General features: G+C 43.3%; 1 protein-coding gene across 1 annotated transcript in view; it reads left to right on the forward strand.

Annotated features, from left to right (window-relative positions):
• LOC139687065 (cytosolic carboxypeptidase 6) overlaps positions 1-13,524 on the forward strand; it is a 1,035,710-nt gene that overhangs the window by 868,301 nt on the left and 153,885 nt on the right. The window contains exon 7 of the mRNA XM_071584170.1: positions 8,113-8,227. Coding sequence (XP_071440271.1) covers positions 8,113-8,227 — 115 coding nt within the window. The remainder of the gene's footprint in view (positions 1-8,112; positions 8,228-13,524) is intronic.

Raw genomic sequence — 13,524 nt, forward strand, 5'->3', positions numbered from 1 at the left:
GCTCAGACTTCTGGGACAATCGCATGAGTCCAACGGCCCTCCATTGCTTCATCCCACCTTAGCTGCCACTCTTCCATCAGTGCCGAAGACCTTGAAGCGATTGATGTCGGCTGTTTGACCGGGCTTAGTCCGGTCCTTCATTCCGCCTTGATCCGTGGTCATTCCTGGCGCGTTCTTGTCCCAGGAGATCTAAGGGAGGAAGTCCTCTATCACAGATAGAGCAATGCAGGATACTGAACGATAGGCTCGTGCAGACTCTGAGGACCGCAGTTCTGTAAGCTCGTCTACAGCTTGCCCCATAACTTCTGTTTTTGCTCATTGCCTCGTACCACATTGGTGCGCCATGCATGATAATGGAGATAACCAACGAAGCGAGTAGTCGCCGCCTAGGTTCTTTCGGTCCTCCAGTATTCGGCATGATGCCTGCAAGTGCTCCTGCCACCTTCGATGCCTTGGTTCCTACCTTCTGGAAGTGCTCCTTGAATCGGAGCTTTCCATCAAGGGTCACTCCGAGATACCGCATCGCATCCACCGTTTGTATTGCCTTTCCTTCTACGAGGAAGGTGGCACTACTCCTGGCCTTGGTGTGTGCTCTAAGTATCGCTTCTGTCTTTTCCGCGGCGAGACCATGACTCTTAAGCCAGTCAGAGGCCTGCTAAATGGAGGAATCTGCCAGATATTCAATTTTCTCCACGCTTTTGGCGGTAACGACCAGTGCCGCATCACCAGCAAAGGCCACAATCGATACTCCCTTTCGAAGATGTAGTCTGAGTAAGCCATCATGTATGATGTTCCAGAGCGGTAGTCCTAGGACTGAACCCTGTGGCACTCCTCCCGTGATGTTGTACGAGTGTACTCCGTCGTCGGTGTCATAGACTAGAGAATGGTCACTAAGATAGCTCAAAATGGTCTTACGCAAGTAGAGCGGCACCTCCAGGCGATCTAATGCCTCCATTACATCCTCCCATCTTGCCATGTTAAAGGCATTCCGGATGTCCAGTGCGATAATAGCTCACATTTTCCTTGTGCCTCGACTACCCTCAATAGAATCCGTTGCTGAATTCATTACGCGGCCTATGGCATCAATGGTTGATCGACCTCTTCTAAAACCCAACTGATTATCAGAGAAGCCCCCAGCCTGTTCCACAGCCGCCGCAAGCCTATTATAGATTATTCGCTCGAATAGTTTTCCTACTATATCGAGCATGCAGAGCGGTCGGTAAGACGATGGCTCTCCGAGGGGTTTGTCCTGCTTCGAAAGCAGTACCAGCCTCTGCCTTTTCCACGCTTCCGGTAAGTGTCTCTCCTTCTCTTAGGCACTCAATGAGCGTATATTTAGGTAAGCCTGGGTCTTGCAGGGCAGCTACCTTTATGACCAGCCCCGGGACTCCATCTAGGCCTGGAGACTTGCCTACTGCTATCCTAGAAGCCGCCGCTCTAAGTTCGGCTTCGCTTACCTCAGGTACTTCTTCTGTGTGTTGAAAATTTCTTAAGCCTGTCTCAGCTGCCCTTTGCTGCTGCTCCAGAAATAAATTTCTAACGACCCGGTTCAGAAAGTCTGGACAAGATGGACTTGTTCCACTTCTGGGCTTGATCTTATTCATGACCATTTTGTATGGTCTGCACCACGGGTTGCGGTCGACTTCCTCACAGAGCTCGTGCCAACACTATTTCTTTGCATCCTTGATAGCTCTCTTCATTTTTCTGTAGTTTTCTTTGTATTTCGCGTGATACTCCTGAAACCACGGTCTTTCTTTCGCTCGCTGCTGTATCCTTCTGGATTGCAGACATTGTCGTCGTATTCTAGCAATGTTGTCGTTCCACCAGTGCACCGCAGGATGGCTGCATGCATCAGCTTTAATGGCCATTGAAGCATCACAAGCCAGCGTAAGTACTTGATTCAGGAGTCGCGCTCTTTCCCCTGCAGTGCCCCTGCTTTCGTGTTCTCCAACTATGGAAAGGAAAACTTCGTGGTCGAAAGTGTTAGTATCCCACTTTCTCCGTCGTTTCGTCTCCCTTCTAACTATTTCACCGCATTTTTTTAGTGTGAACAGGAGGGCCTGGTGGTCGCTTTCTGTAAAATGGTCGCTGACTGTCCAACTGTAACCTGCCCCCATCAACCTGGGGTCGATGAAGGTGAGATCGACTATGGACGACTTGCCAGCCTTCATATACGTAGCTGGTGCCCCTGTGTTTGCGAGCTCTAGCTCTAGCGTTGCAACAGCTTCCAGTAACGCTCAGCCTCTGGCATTAGTGTTTACGCTACCCCACTCTGTCGCCCATGCGTTGAAGTCTCCCGCTATAACCACTAGTCTGGATGACCGCGCGCTGGCACCAATATTTTCAAGGAATCTCACGAACTCTTCAAAATCATCACTAGGTGGGGAATAGCAGCTATAAATACGCATACCCGACACTTCCACCCACGTGAAGCCTCGAACGTGAGTTGCAGCTGGACTAGATATGCGGAGTCTTCCGCTCACCCAAACGGCTGCTGTACCCTTGGAGTCCAATACCCAGTTTTCCGTGTTCGAGTCCTAATACACTTCGTTGATGATGGCAATATCTGCCTTTTCTTCAACCAAGGTTTGAAATAGCAGATCTTGGGCCACAGCGCAATGGTTCAGGTTTAATTGTACGACCTTAACCATTTTCTGTTCGCATTTCCTCCTGTAGATCAGTTCGGTTTTTCGAACAGTTTACTGCCTTATGGCCTTCTTGGCCACAAAGGAAGCACTGGTTCATCCAGTCTACCATACTCGTGCATTCGTGTGATATTTGGCCCACCTCATGGCACCGGTAGCACTGTTTGGGCACCCGCCGCAGGCGGACTCTGCAGCTAACCCAGCCGATTCTAATTTTCCCTTTCTGGAGAAGCTTCTTCGCTATCTCCGCCGGGAGCCGGAGTCGGGAGTGTGTGCGTGCGTGCGTGCTTGTGCGTGCGTGCGTGTGTGTGCGTGTGCTTGTGCGTGCGTGCGTGTTGGTGCGTGTGGGTGCGTGTGCGTGCGTGCGCGTGCGTGCGCGTGCGTGCGCGTGGGTGCGTGTGGGTGCGTGTGGGTGCGTGTGGGTGCGTGTGGGTGCGTGTGGGTGCGTGTGCGTGTGGGTGCGGGTGCGTGTGCGTGTGCGTCCGTGTGCGTCCGTGTGCGTGCGTGTGCGTGCGTGTGCGTGCGCGTGCGCGTGTGCGTGCGCGTGTGCGTGCGTGTGTGCGTGCGTGTGTGAGTGCGTGTGTGAGTGCGTGTGTGCGTGCGTGTGTGTGTATGTGTGTGTGGGTTTGTGTTTGTGTTTGTGTTCGTGGGGGGGGCTGAATAAATATATATATTTTTTTCTCAGGTATGAGTAAATTGAGAATATCAAGGTTTTACATTGTCAGGAATCTAGCCATCAATTTTGGATATCATAGGCTACGAAGTTGGTTCAGTGAGTGGCCAAGAATTTTTTATCATTACTTTAGAATTGCGTTGCGATTAGCCGATTTTCCTAATGGCATCGGTCAAGTTTGGTCAAAGATAACTCATACCGAGAAATATTTTAACGAAAAATACATACATACACGCACTAGAAAAACAGAAATGTATTGCATCTAATAAAGTTATTAATACCCGGTGTACACAGGAACTTGTACAAATGATAATGTTGCAGCAGAGGACCCGCAGTTATGTACTCCACTCCCATCCCCCAGTGCGCACGATCCAAACCCCCCGCTTGCCTCTCGGTCCGCCCTGAACTAATTCGTCTCCGCCCACTCCTCGGGTTTGCAGAACGGCCTCCGGTTCCTCCCCGCCACTCTCCCTGCTCTCGCTCCCGCTCCCATCCGACTCAGCCCCCCCTCGCACTCACCCCCGGCACAGGACTTTCAACCCAGCCACCCTTTCCCAGTGCGTCCCGACCCCGTCGCCGCGATTCGCCCCGAGGAGAGGGGAGATCGATTCGAGTGTGTCCGGGAGAAGCGGAGCGGGGCCTAGGGAGGGCGTCTGGAGTGGCCCCGTGGAATTTGGCGGGAAAAGAGAGGGGCCGGGAGGGGGACAGCGGGTGGGGTGAGACGGGGGCGAGAGTGTAGTGGGGGTGGGGTTGTGATCGTGGGAACGGCGTGGGTGTTGCAGTTGGGTCTGGGGCTCCCGAATCGGGCGGGAGAACGTGAGGCCTATGGTATGGGGGCGGGGACATGCTCGGGGGAATGGACGGGAGCTGGGTTTGGCGGGAGAAGGGAACGAGGGCGAGTGGAGGATAGAGGCGAGGTTTGCGCGAGCCACTTATGCGCGACACTTGTTGTCGAAGCAACGGAGTTGTGGTTTTTGATAGTTGTTTCTTCAGGTAGCCCAGATAGAATCTTTTTGGCTTTGTTCTCGAAAGCCATGGATAACTTCGTAGATAATTTTCTTTTCTTTCCTTTTCAGGGGTAAGGAATGTAGTTTCATACCATTTCTTACATTTTTACGATGATCAATATCTGGAACATTTGCTCACGCGAAAACTCTTCTATGAGATACGAGATAATATATATTTTGATTTTTTAAATATTTTTGATTTGTAACCGATGACATGGGTCGCAGTAATCCAGGGGTAGACCTTTGGACTACTAACTAACCGGAGCCGGTTCTATTACCGAGCAGGCCTCTCTGAGCGCCTGCAGCCAAGCTATGTGATTTTTCGGGTGTCAGATCTTTCTGCGAAACCATAACCGGCACAGGGAAAGGAACTGGCCCCCCTACCCTGATGAGTGAATTTCACATGCCGTCGGGCTTAGTGTGAACTCTGCCATCACCTACCAAACCGACGTTGGGGTTCATTACTGTGTTTATGGTATTTTATGCATGCAAAACGTGGAAGGGATATACTATCAAGGCAAGTTAATGCTTTGGATATAATATGGCAGTATACAATCAACTTGGATATTATTTCAAAAATAATTCCGGAAATTAACATCATTTTAGGAAAAACAAAATCAATATTCACGCTTAATAAAACGCAGTTAAAAATTTTCGTCAAAATTTTGAGTGAAAATATAACTACTTGCCCTGCTTATTCTGCCCATTGCGAGAAAAGATCAATGATCATTTTTCTTTTTAATTATATTGTGAAGGTTATTAAAAAGTTCAGTTCTCCCTTTTGTCAAAGTCTACAACTTTGGGCGAGAAACCGTACGATGATATCTTCCCGCGGAAGAGCTGCAGGGAAAAATGATTATTACTCCGCTAAGGTTATCACCTAAAACATAGTTTGTATTTTATGAGCCAAATAAAAATCAACTCCGGTGTTTGGCAACTTTAGGGTGGCTATTGAATAGGAATGGGTGATACCCATTATAATACCGACGGAAAATGCCGGAAGTTACTTTAAAAGAGTCAAATATGACATAAGGATGTTTTTCATGTAGGAACAAGGTATTTCTCAGAATGAAGAGTCATTGCGGTGAAAATCACGTGCATGATAATATCTAAATTTTAACTTTCAGAAAGAAATAATGTTAAAGCAACTCACTGGGAGAAACATTAAGAAAGAATTGCCACAAAAAACTAAGAAGGTCATAAATCTCTTCTATCCACTGCGTCGTGTTCGGAGATTCAAAGGAATGAAGAAACTGGCAGGGGACAGGACAGGACACATGGAATACTACTTTGACCATATTGATCAAAAACACTTCCAAATTGCATAAACTTTTCCACCTGCTCTAGTTTTTGCCCTCCTATTTTAACTTTCACTTAAACTTTCTCTCCCTGGATGTAATTCCCATTCACTCTGCAATGCTTGCAACGCCTTGGCTGACTGACAAACTGAAGCTTAGTCATCGGCAAACCTAACTGATTTTATAAATTTTTCATCGATTTTCATTCCTACCTCCAGCTCTCCCCATGCCTCTTTAATCAATTCCTCCACATAGACGTTGAACAGCGGAGGTGGCAATGGGCATACCTGCCTTACACCTCTTCCTAACACTGACCAACCGGACTCTCCGTCTCACAACTTGCACCTTAGTAGTCTGAGACATGTAGAGGTTGCGGATTAGTTTCCTATCCCTCGAATCTACTTCTATTTCTGCAATGCATTCATTAGTTTTTCCAATTGCCTCTACCAAATGCCTTTTCGAAATCTACGAAACAGACGAATACATCCGGTTGTATTTTATGTTCTTCTCTATTATTGACCTCAACACTTCATTATCATCACCCATGCCTCTCCCCCTCCTATGCCCAAACTGATCATCCTCTAATTAATTATTCTATACCATTTTACCCTTCCCTCCATCCTTTGGTTGAAAATTCTGTGACCACTTGAGATGCGTGTGAAATTAAACTTATTTCGCACGCAGTTTGCCAAGTTCCTATTCTCCTAGCCATAGAATATAGTCTTCCCCTGCGTCTTCTGTGCTATACTACACACACACCCATACATATATATATATATATATATGTATATGATAAATAATACCTTCACGGTGTTCACTAAAGCTTGACGCATACCCATGTAGCCATAGTCAAAAGAAAAACAAAATGATTTACTAAAAAGAAAACAACTCACTTCAATATTGGGTGTTCCCATTTACCTTTATCAGCAAACTCTTCTAACTTTTTTACATTCATCAGATCTCTTACTAAATCCCCTCCAAATCCTAGACCTCAAAGCTCCATGCAGTCTCTCTAGATGCAAAACCTGTTTTATCCTTGTCACAAATTCCTTTCCGCAACAAGTTCTGATAAAATGTCGCACACTTCACCCGCCTGCTTCCTGCATAGCTAAAAATACCATATTCTGTAGCTCCTATAGTAAACGCTCTGCCCAGCTTTTTACATTTCCCTCTGGCCTTAATATTATGGCCTTCAATTTTAGAATCACCACCCACCCAGCATCCTCTAAAGCCATCCTCCCCATTCGCCATTAAAATTTGAAGGACTGCTGCATGTATCCAATAATTTCTCCCTCCCACCAACAGCCGGATCTATCCAATTAAGGGCCCTAGAATTAGTTTTTATCCAACTTTTTTAAATCATTTGTAGTCCCACCAACCCCAGATTGAATTGTTCCATTAGCTGACACCTTTCCATCAACATCCATATTTTTTATTTTTCTTTTTATTGTTAACTACAACTAAACCCTCTGATTCGAATTATATGCACAAATACGGTGTCTGACCTGAAGAAGGCCTCAGAGAAGGCCGAAAGCTCAAACTTTCTAAAATGTGAGTGTCCTTTTACGTGTTATCTATTTTATGTTTGTGCTCTATTGTGCCGCCGAAATGTTATATCGCTCTCGCATACTCACCCCTATATTGGTGGCTGAATCTGGTGAGGATTCTAGGATGGTTAGGGAGAAACACTGGTCGAATGACAGGTTGTGGGAATTTGCGTGTGAAGGGATAGGAAGAGAAGAGAGTGAGGCAGAATTGAAGGAGTAGTGGTGATTGTTTATTCGAATGGATAAGGGGGTTATGCATTCGCCTATGTAAAAGGAAGTGCAATGTTTGCATGAAAAAGGATAGATAATGGTTTTTGAGAGGCAATTAGCGTGGTAACGAGGTTAGGGGGATATAGGGAGAGGGGTCAGGTAAGCGGGCATCTTAGTAGTAGTTTTGAGGGGGGGCGACCGAGAGTTGACGTCATTTGCGCCATTAGGGATGGAAAGGAAAGGATGAAGGGTGGAGAGAAACCTAGCGTCGGCATAAGGCTACTTTTAACGAAAGGCTCCACGGGGTCCGTAGCTGAACGTCCCATCCGACGGACGACGTACTTACGCAAAGTGCCCTCCTTAAGGCACCTCAAGTAAGGAGGTAATCGTAAGCATTCTTTTTTAATAAAACTCACACTTACCACGGGCATACTTATTGACTTGCGTATCGGATGCACGAGAAATATCTTTGCATTCAATAGGTTTTAGGTGCCATCTTTTATTTCTTCATGGGTGGAATCGTTTACGTTTAGCGTAAGAAAATGAAATATTATTCTGCCAACACAAATACCGAAACATTCGAGTTTTTTGCTACTTTGCCGAGATCTCGAGATAACTATCGTTTAAATTCATATGATCTAAGAAAATATTCAGAATTCACTTTTCCATTGAAAAATATAATAGTTATAAATTAAGCTAAACATTAACATTTTCACGTTTCTTTTCTGCCAGGTCTCATAGACTTCCTTGTCAGCAATCATCCCATAGCTTTAGCACTTCGCCAGTATGTGGTCTTCAAAATTATTCCCATGATGAACCCAGACGGAGTATTCCTTGGGAACTACAGGTAAGCTGTAAGCTTGTTTTTTATGATTGATTCTCAATCTCATTTCAATTCTCTGACGGAGAACAATGCTTCGAAATTTTGAGATACATTTCCTCAAAGTTTATATTTCTACATTCGGTCACAATTATTTCTTAATAAATCAAGTACATGGGTGGTCTGAAACGTTTCCGACCTAGCAAAAACAAAGATATTTTTTCTGAAGTTTTCAGAAATTTTTGAGGTCGGAAACTTTTCAGACCACCCTCGTATGTTTTACGTCTAACCTGTTTTTCAAACTACGGTTTGGTTTTTGCAAGGAAATATATGTGTGACTCTCCTAAGCCATTGATTCATTTCTAATAATTGTTTTGGCGCTAAAAAAAATAATTCAAGAAATACCCGGCCCAACATACAAAAACAATAATTTTGGAAAAAAATGTATTTATTTTTCAATATAATCTATTTTTAGCTCTATATACTTTTCCCAGCGATATTCAATAAGTTCGTTAACCTTTTTACAATAAGAACTGTCTTTCTCCTCAAAATAGCCATGAACTGCCGACATTGCTTCTTCACGGTTGGAAAATCTTTGACCACCGAGCCATTTTTTTCAAGTTTGCGAAGAGAAAATAATTCGAGGGGCTAAATCTGGCGAAGAGGGTGCATGAGGTAGCAATTCAAACTTTAATTCATGAATTTTGGCCATCGCAATAACGGATTTGTGAACTGGTGCATTGTCTTGATCAAACCACACTTTCTTCTTAGCCAAATGCGGCCACTCCTGCTTGAGTTCTTTGCTCAAACGTTGCAATAAGTTCGCATAATACTCGCTGTTGATAGTTTATCCTTTTTCAATCCATGACCTTGCCTACAGGTTAAAAAGGTCTTCGCCTTTTTTGGAAACGGTTCTCCCATTTGAATCCATTGTTTTGATTGTTCTTTTGCTTCGGGTGTGAAGTAATGGACCCATGTTTCATCCATGGCCATGAAACGGTGTAAACATTCTGCCTTTTTGGCGTGAAACTTTGCTCTGCTTTGCTTTACTTTGCTTTGCTTTTGTGAAACACTCAGTTGAAACATTTTCACGATATTGGTTTTGCTCGAGTGTGAGCAAACGCGGCACCCATCTTGCGCACATCTTTCTCATATCCAAATTTGCAGTTAATATGCGATCTACCGCTCTTTTTGCAATGGTTACTCTGTCTGCTAGCGCGCGCACTTTTAGCCGACAATCATCCAGTCTCACTTTGTGGATTTTATTTACGGTTTCTAGAGTCGTCACCTCATATGGTCGACCGATGCAATGCTCGTCTTGGTAGCTCGTTCGGCCTCGTTTAAACTCTGCCACCCAATAATTTACTGCGCTAAACGAAGGAGCAGACTCACCCAGAGTAGAATCCAGGTGAGCTTTTATTTTGGTTGGGCTTAGGCCTTTCAAATAAAAGTTTTGTATCAAATAACGAAGACAAATTTTCTCCATTTTTACAAATTCACCGAAAACTTTCACTATACTATAGATTGCTGCAAAGCAAATACTAAAAAACGTAACGTCTTCAAACTTGAACCATATGCAATGGAGATTGCATACCCTCTAATACGGTGATATCTTTCAAACAAATACCGCCATCTCTAGGTCAGGCCGGGTACATATTGGACCACCCTCGGTTATAGGTCACAAAATTTATTAAATGCTGAAAGTATGACCAAATTTTTATCATCATTCTCTCATGATATTTTTTCTAAGCTAATTATTTATTCCGATTAGTTTAAAGGTATGTATGTCTCTTAGAATGTGTGAGTCATTTATATAATAGGGAATGTGTGCATCTATCACAGCTTTGGGTAGCCAAAACTATAGCAGGCTGAAAATTCCAGAGAGCAATAGATAAAAATGGGTAAAATAGAATGGACTTTGGAAGAAAAATTATTTTAGTCAATGCGAGGCTTGCTATTTATATTTTGAGCCTTGACAACACTGAGTACTTTAGGCGCCATCCGACATTTCCATCTTAAAATGTGCCCCATTTAACGCAAACTTTCTTCAGAACATTGTCCTTTGACAATAACTTGTGTTTTTTATAGTCACTTGAAAATTTTGTCTCAGCGAAAAAATTGAGTTAACCCGTGAACACTTTCGTATGATGGTTTTTTGATGACTTTCGAAGCGGATTATCAAGACAGGAGTGCATCGAGCAGCGTACTTCCACTTTTGGGATGGACCCCCATTCTTTGCCACTGTAAAATGATGGTATAACAAATTACATCACGGCCACCGTTGGCCCAGTTGCCGTCCATTTACGTGTTCATTGCATCTTTCAACCATAGTTATTTTTTCACCACGAGGGTAAACGATTGTGGCTCTCAATCTGATACGCATTGTATTATGTTATTTGAAAACTTTTGATTTACGATAGTCAAATTGGAGCTCGATTGGGACAATTTTAAGCAGGTAAGAGTACTGTTCCAAGCGTCGAATTAAGCCTACGATGAAAATTAAGTCAAGCCATAAGGAAAAATTGAAAATATCCAGCGTGGAGTCCGTATTTGCTGAGGAAGGTATCACTGGAAGGAAGGGCTTATGCGCAGTTTAAGTTTCATGGATAAAAGAACTACCATCAAAATTAATTTTAAATATATACAACTAAAAGCCCTCACGTAGCTCAATACGCTGATACAAGACCATTCTGATATAGCAATGATATAGGTTGATATAATCAGTGGATAGGAGAACATTATCGCGCTCATGATAATAAAATCCGAGAGAAACATTGAGAGAGCTATGACCAATTAATCGTATTCACCTACGAGTATACTCTGGATATCAGAAATGAAATATAACGAAAGGGACCCGAATAATATTTGTATAACAATAAATTTCAATTAAAACGCAGCTGAAACAGAGAAAATATTTTTTCTCTGTCTTAGCATAAAGAAAAGAGTTCTTATCAGGTGGCCCACTTTTCTCCATTAAACTGGGGAAGAATTTAGGTACCATTGACTAGAATATAATGCCTTATCATTTGGGAGAAGCGGAAATTCTCTAGTACAAAAGATGAATCATACATGCCAAAAGATCAGAAAGCATTATTTAAATAACCCAAACATGATTAAATGGCTAAAACAAGTCAAGTACTCGGGGAAGTTCGCTAATAACTCTTATTTCCAATGCATCAATGATTCTAGAAGACGAATGTTGAGATGAAGGGGACAATGTTCGACTCATAAAGGCAGAGAGACATACGGCACAAATCACAAACGGAGCAGCATGGGCATGCTTGAGGGGAAGAAGCAATGACACAGATTATCCTGATCTACTTGGATCACCTAATTCCTGGATCTTTGAGATTTAAGATTGCAGTCTCAATGGAAAAAACTTAACAGTAATGGCTGAATAAAACAGAGTCCGTACAAGAAGTATCAGGACTGGTTCCAAAAATCTAAATTTATTGCAGTTATCATTACAATAACTTAATAATCTTCAAAATACATTACTCCTGTATCGATACACATAGCTTATTGCGTCTGCCACTCGTTAAAAGCCCACTGGAAGTCGGTTTCCGGAATACTGTTGAGAGCCTTTGTCGTCGCCGCTTGAACCTCCTCGATAGAGTTGAACCGATATCCTTTGAGCTACTTTTGAGGTATCCTTTGAGGTAATAACGTTGTCGAGAAAATCTTCATCTTCCGGAACGCAGTCCCAAATTTTTTACGAAATTTCCACCCGCGACAGTTTTTGTTCCTCGCTCAAAACTTTCGGCACCAGCTTCGCGCACACTTTCCTCATCGCAAGATCTTCTCTTACAATGTTGTGGACGGTTCTGACTGAAAGGCCAGTCTCCTCACTGATAAGGACGATGGTTAAACGCCTGTCAGAGTCCAAAACGTGTTTCACTTTGGCCCCCTGAGCATCGGTTCGAGTGGTCGTCGGGCGTCCGATGCGGTGCTCATCCTCGACGAGCTCCCGGCCTTCCTAAAAAAGTTTGTGCCGCTCAAAAACTCTTTGGCGGCTTAAGACATCATCCCCATAAGCCTGTTTAATGAGTTCCTGGGTCTCTGATGCGGATTTCCCGAGTTTAACGCAAAATTTCACAGCGTAGTGTTGCTCGATGGTGCGCTCCATGCTGGCGCGACGACAACACAAACAATCATGCGCCACGAAAATCCGCCTTCTGCCTCCGCGCATGCCTGGAGGCAACTGAGCTAAAGTGCGTCTGAGTGGTGGGGGACGCCTATACCGAGCCGACAGTCGGAACCCCATTCACCGCTCCATTGAGGTTACAGCGAACCAGTCCCGATACTTATTGTACGGACCCTGTAAGCAGGGAAGTTTTTATCTCTTCCATTTAAGGGCCACCTTATACAAGGCAGATTATGCCACCCGAATAAATGAAAAAAGAAGGTGAATCAGTGAATATCTGCATATAAATCGCAATCAGAGCAGAAGCAAAATAAAGTGGGAAAGTTGAAATGAGCAATCCTGAAAAAAACCTTCTGACAATCGGGAAAACTTTAAATTATAATTATTTACCAAACCTTAAAAAAGGGTGTAGTATAAATGCTTAACATTTATTTGGTACATGACTGTTTTTGCAGCTGTCCATCTTTTTTAAACAATAATTAAATCTAACGAAAATTCAAACCGATGCTCCCAGATTTTTCTTTCAACGTTGGATGCTTAACAACTATTGAGTTAAAAAATTCCTAAGTGAACACCACGACATGATAAACCTAATACATGCGTCAGTTTTAATTTTAATATTAATAATTATGTCAAAAATAAACGTAAAGAAACAAAATAAAATGATATGAAAGTAAAATTGAAACATGAATTAATGAATGGCTTCTCTGACTGAATGTTCAATCTCAATATGGTAACGTATTTTTATCACTAAAATACATTCAATGGCATTTGATACATATCAACCTCACTTTATCCCTAATGAGGAAATATTATGTATTTTTCTTTTAGTATCCTGTATTATTAGTACCTGTACCCTGTATTTTTAACACCCTGTCTGTTTCTATTAGTACCCTGGTTATAGGATAGAGTTCTATTGACTAACTTCCGGACTTCTTGTCACACAGAATTTCACAGATGATTTCTGTGCACCGAAGTAATCTACGCACGGTGAATTTGATATCAATGAAGAAATAATATTCCAGAGCCCCCTGATTAACTTAGTAGAACCAAACCGAGGATATGATGTACTTGGAAACGCCGATCGTCATCGAGAAAGCACTGTTTTCGCCAACAATTTTATTCTTAGGTTTTTGCTCTATCATGACCCTCCAGCCTAAATTGCGAGCCGGGGAAAAGG

Source organism: Hetaerina americana, unplaced genomic scaffold (assembly GCF_022747635.1).
Source record: "Hetaerina americana unplaced genomic scaffold, ioHetAmer1.1.p SCAF_16, whole genome shotgun sequence".
NCBI classification, from domain to species: domain Eukaryota; kingdom Metazoa; phylum Arthropoda; class Insecta; order Odonata; family Calopterygidae; genus Hetaerina; species Hetaerina americana.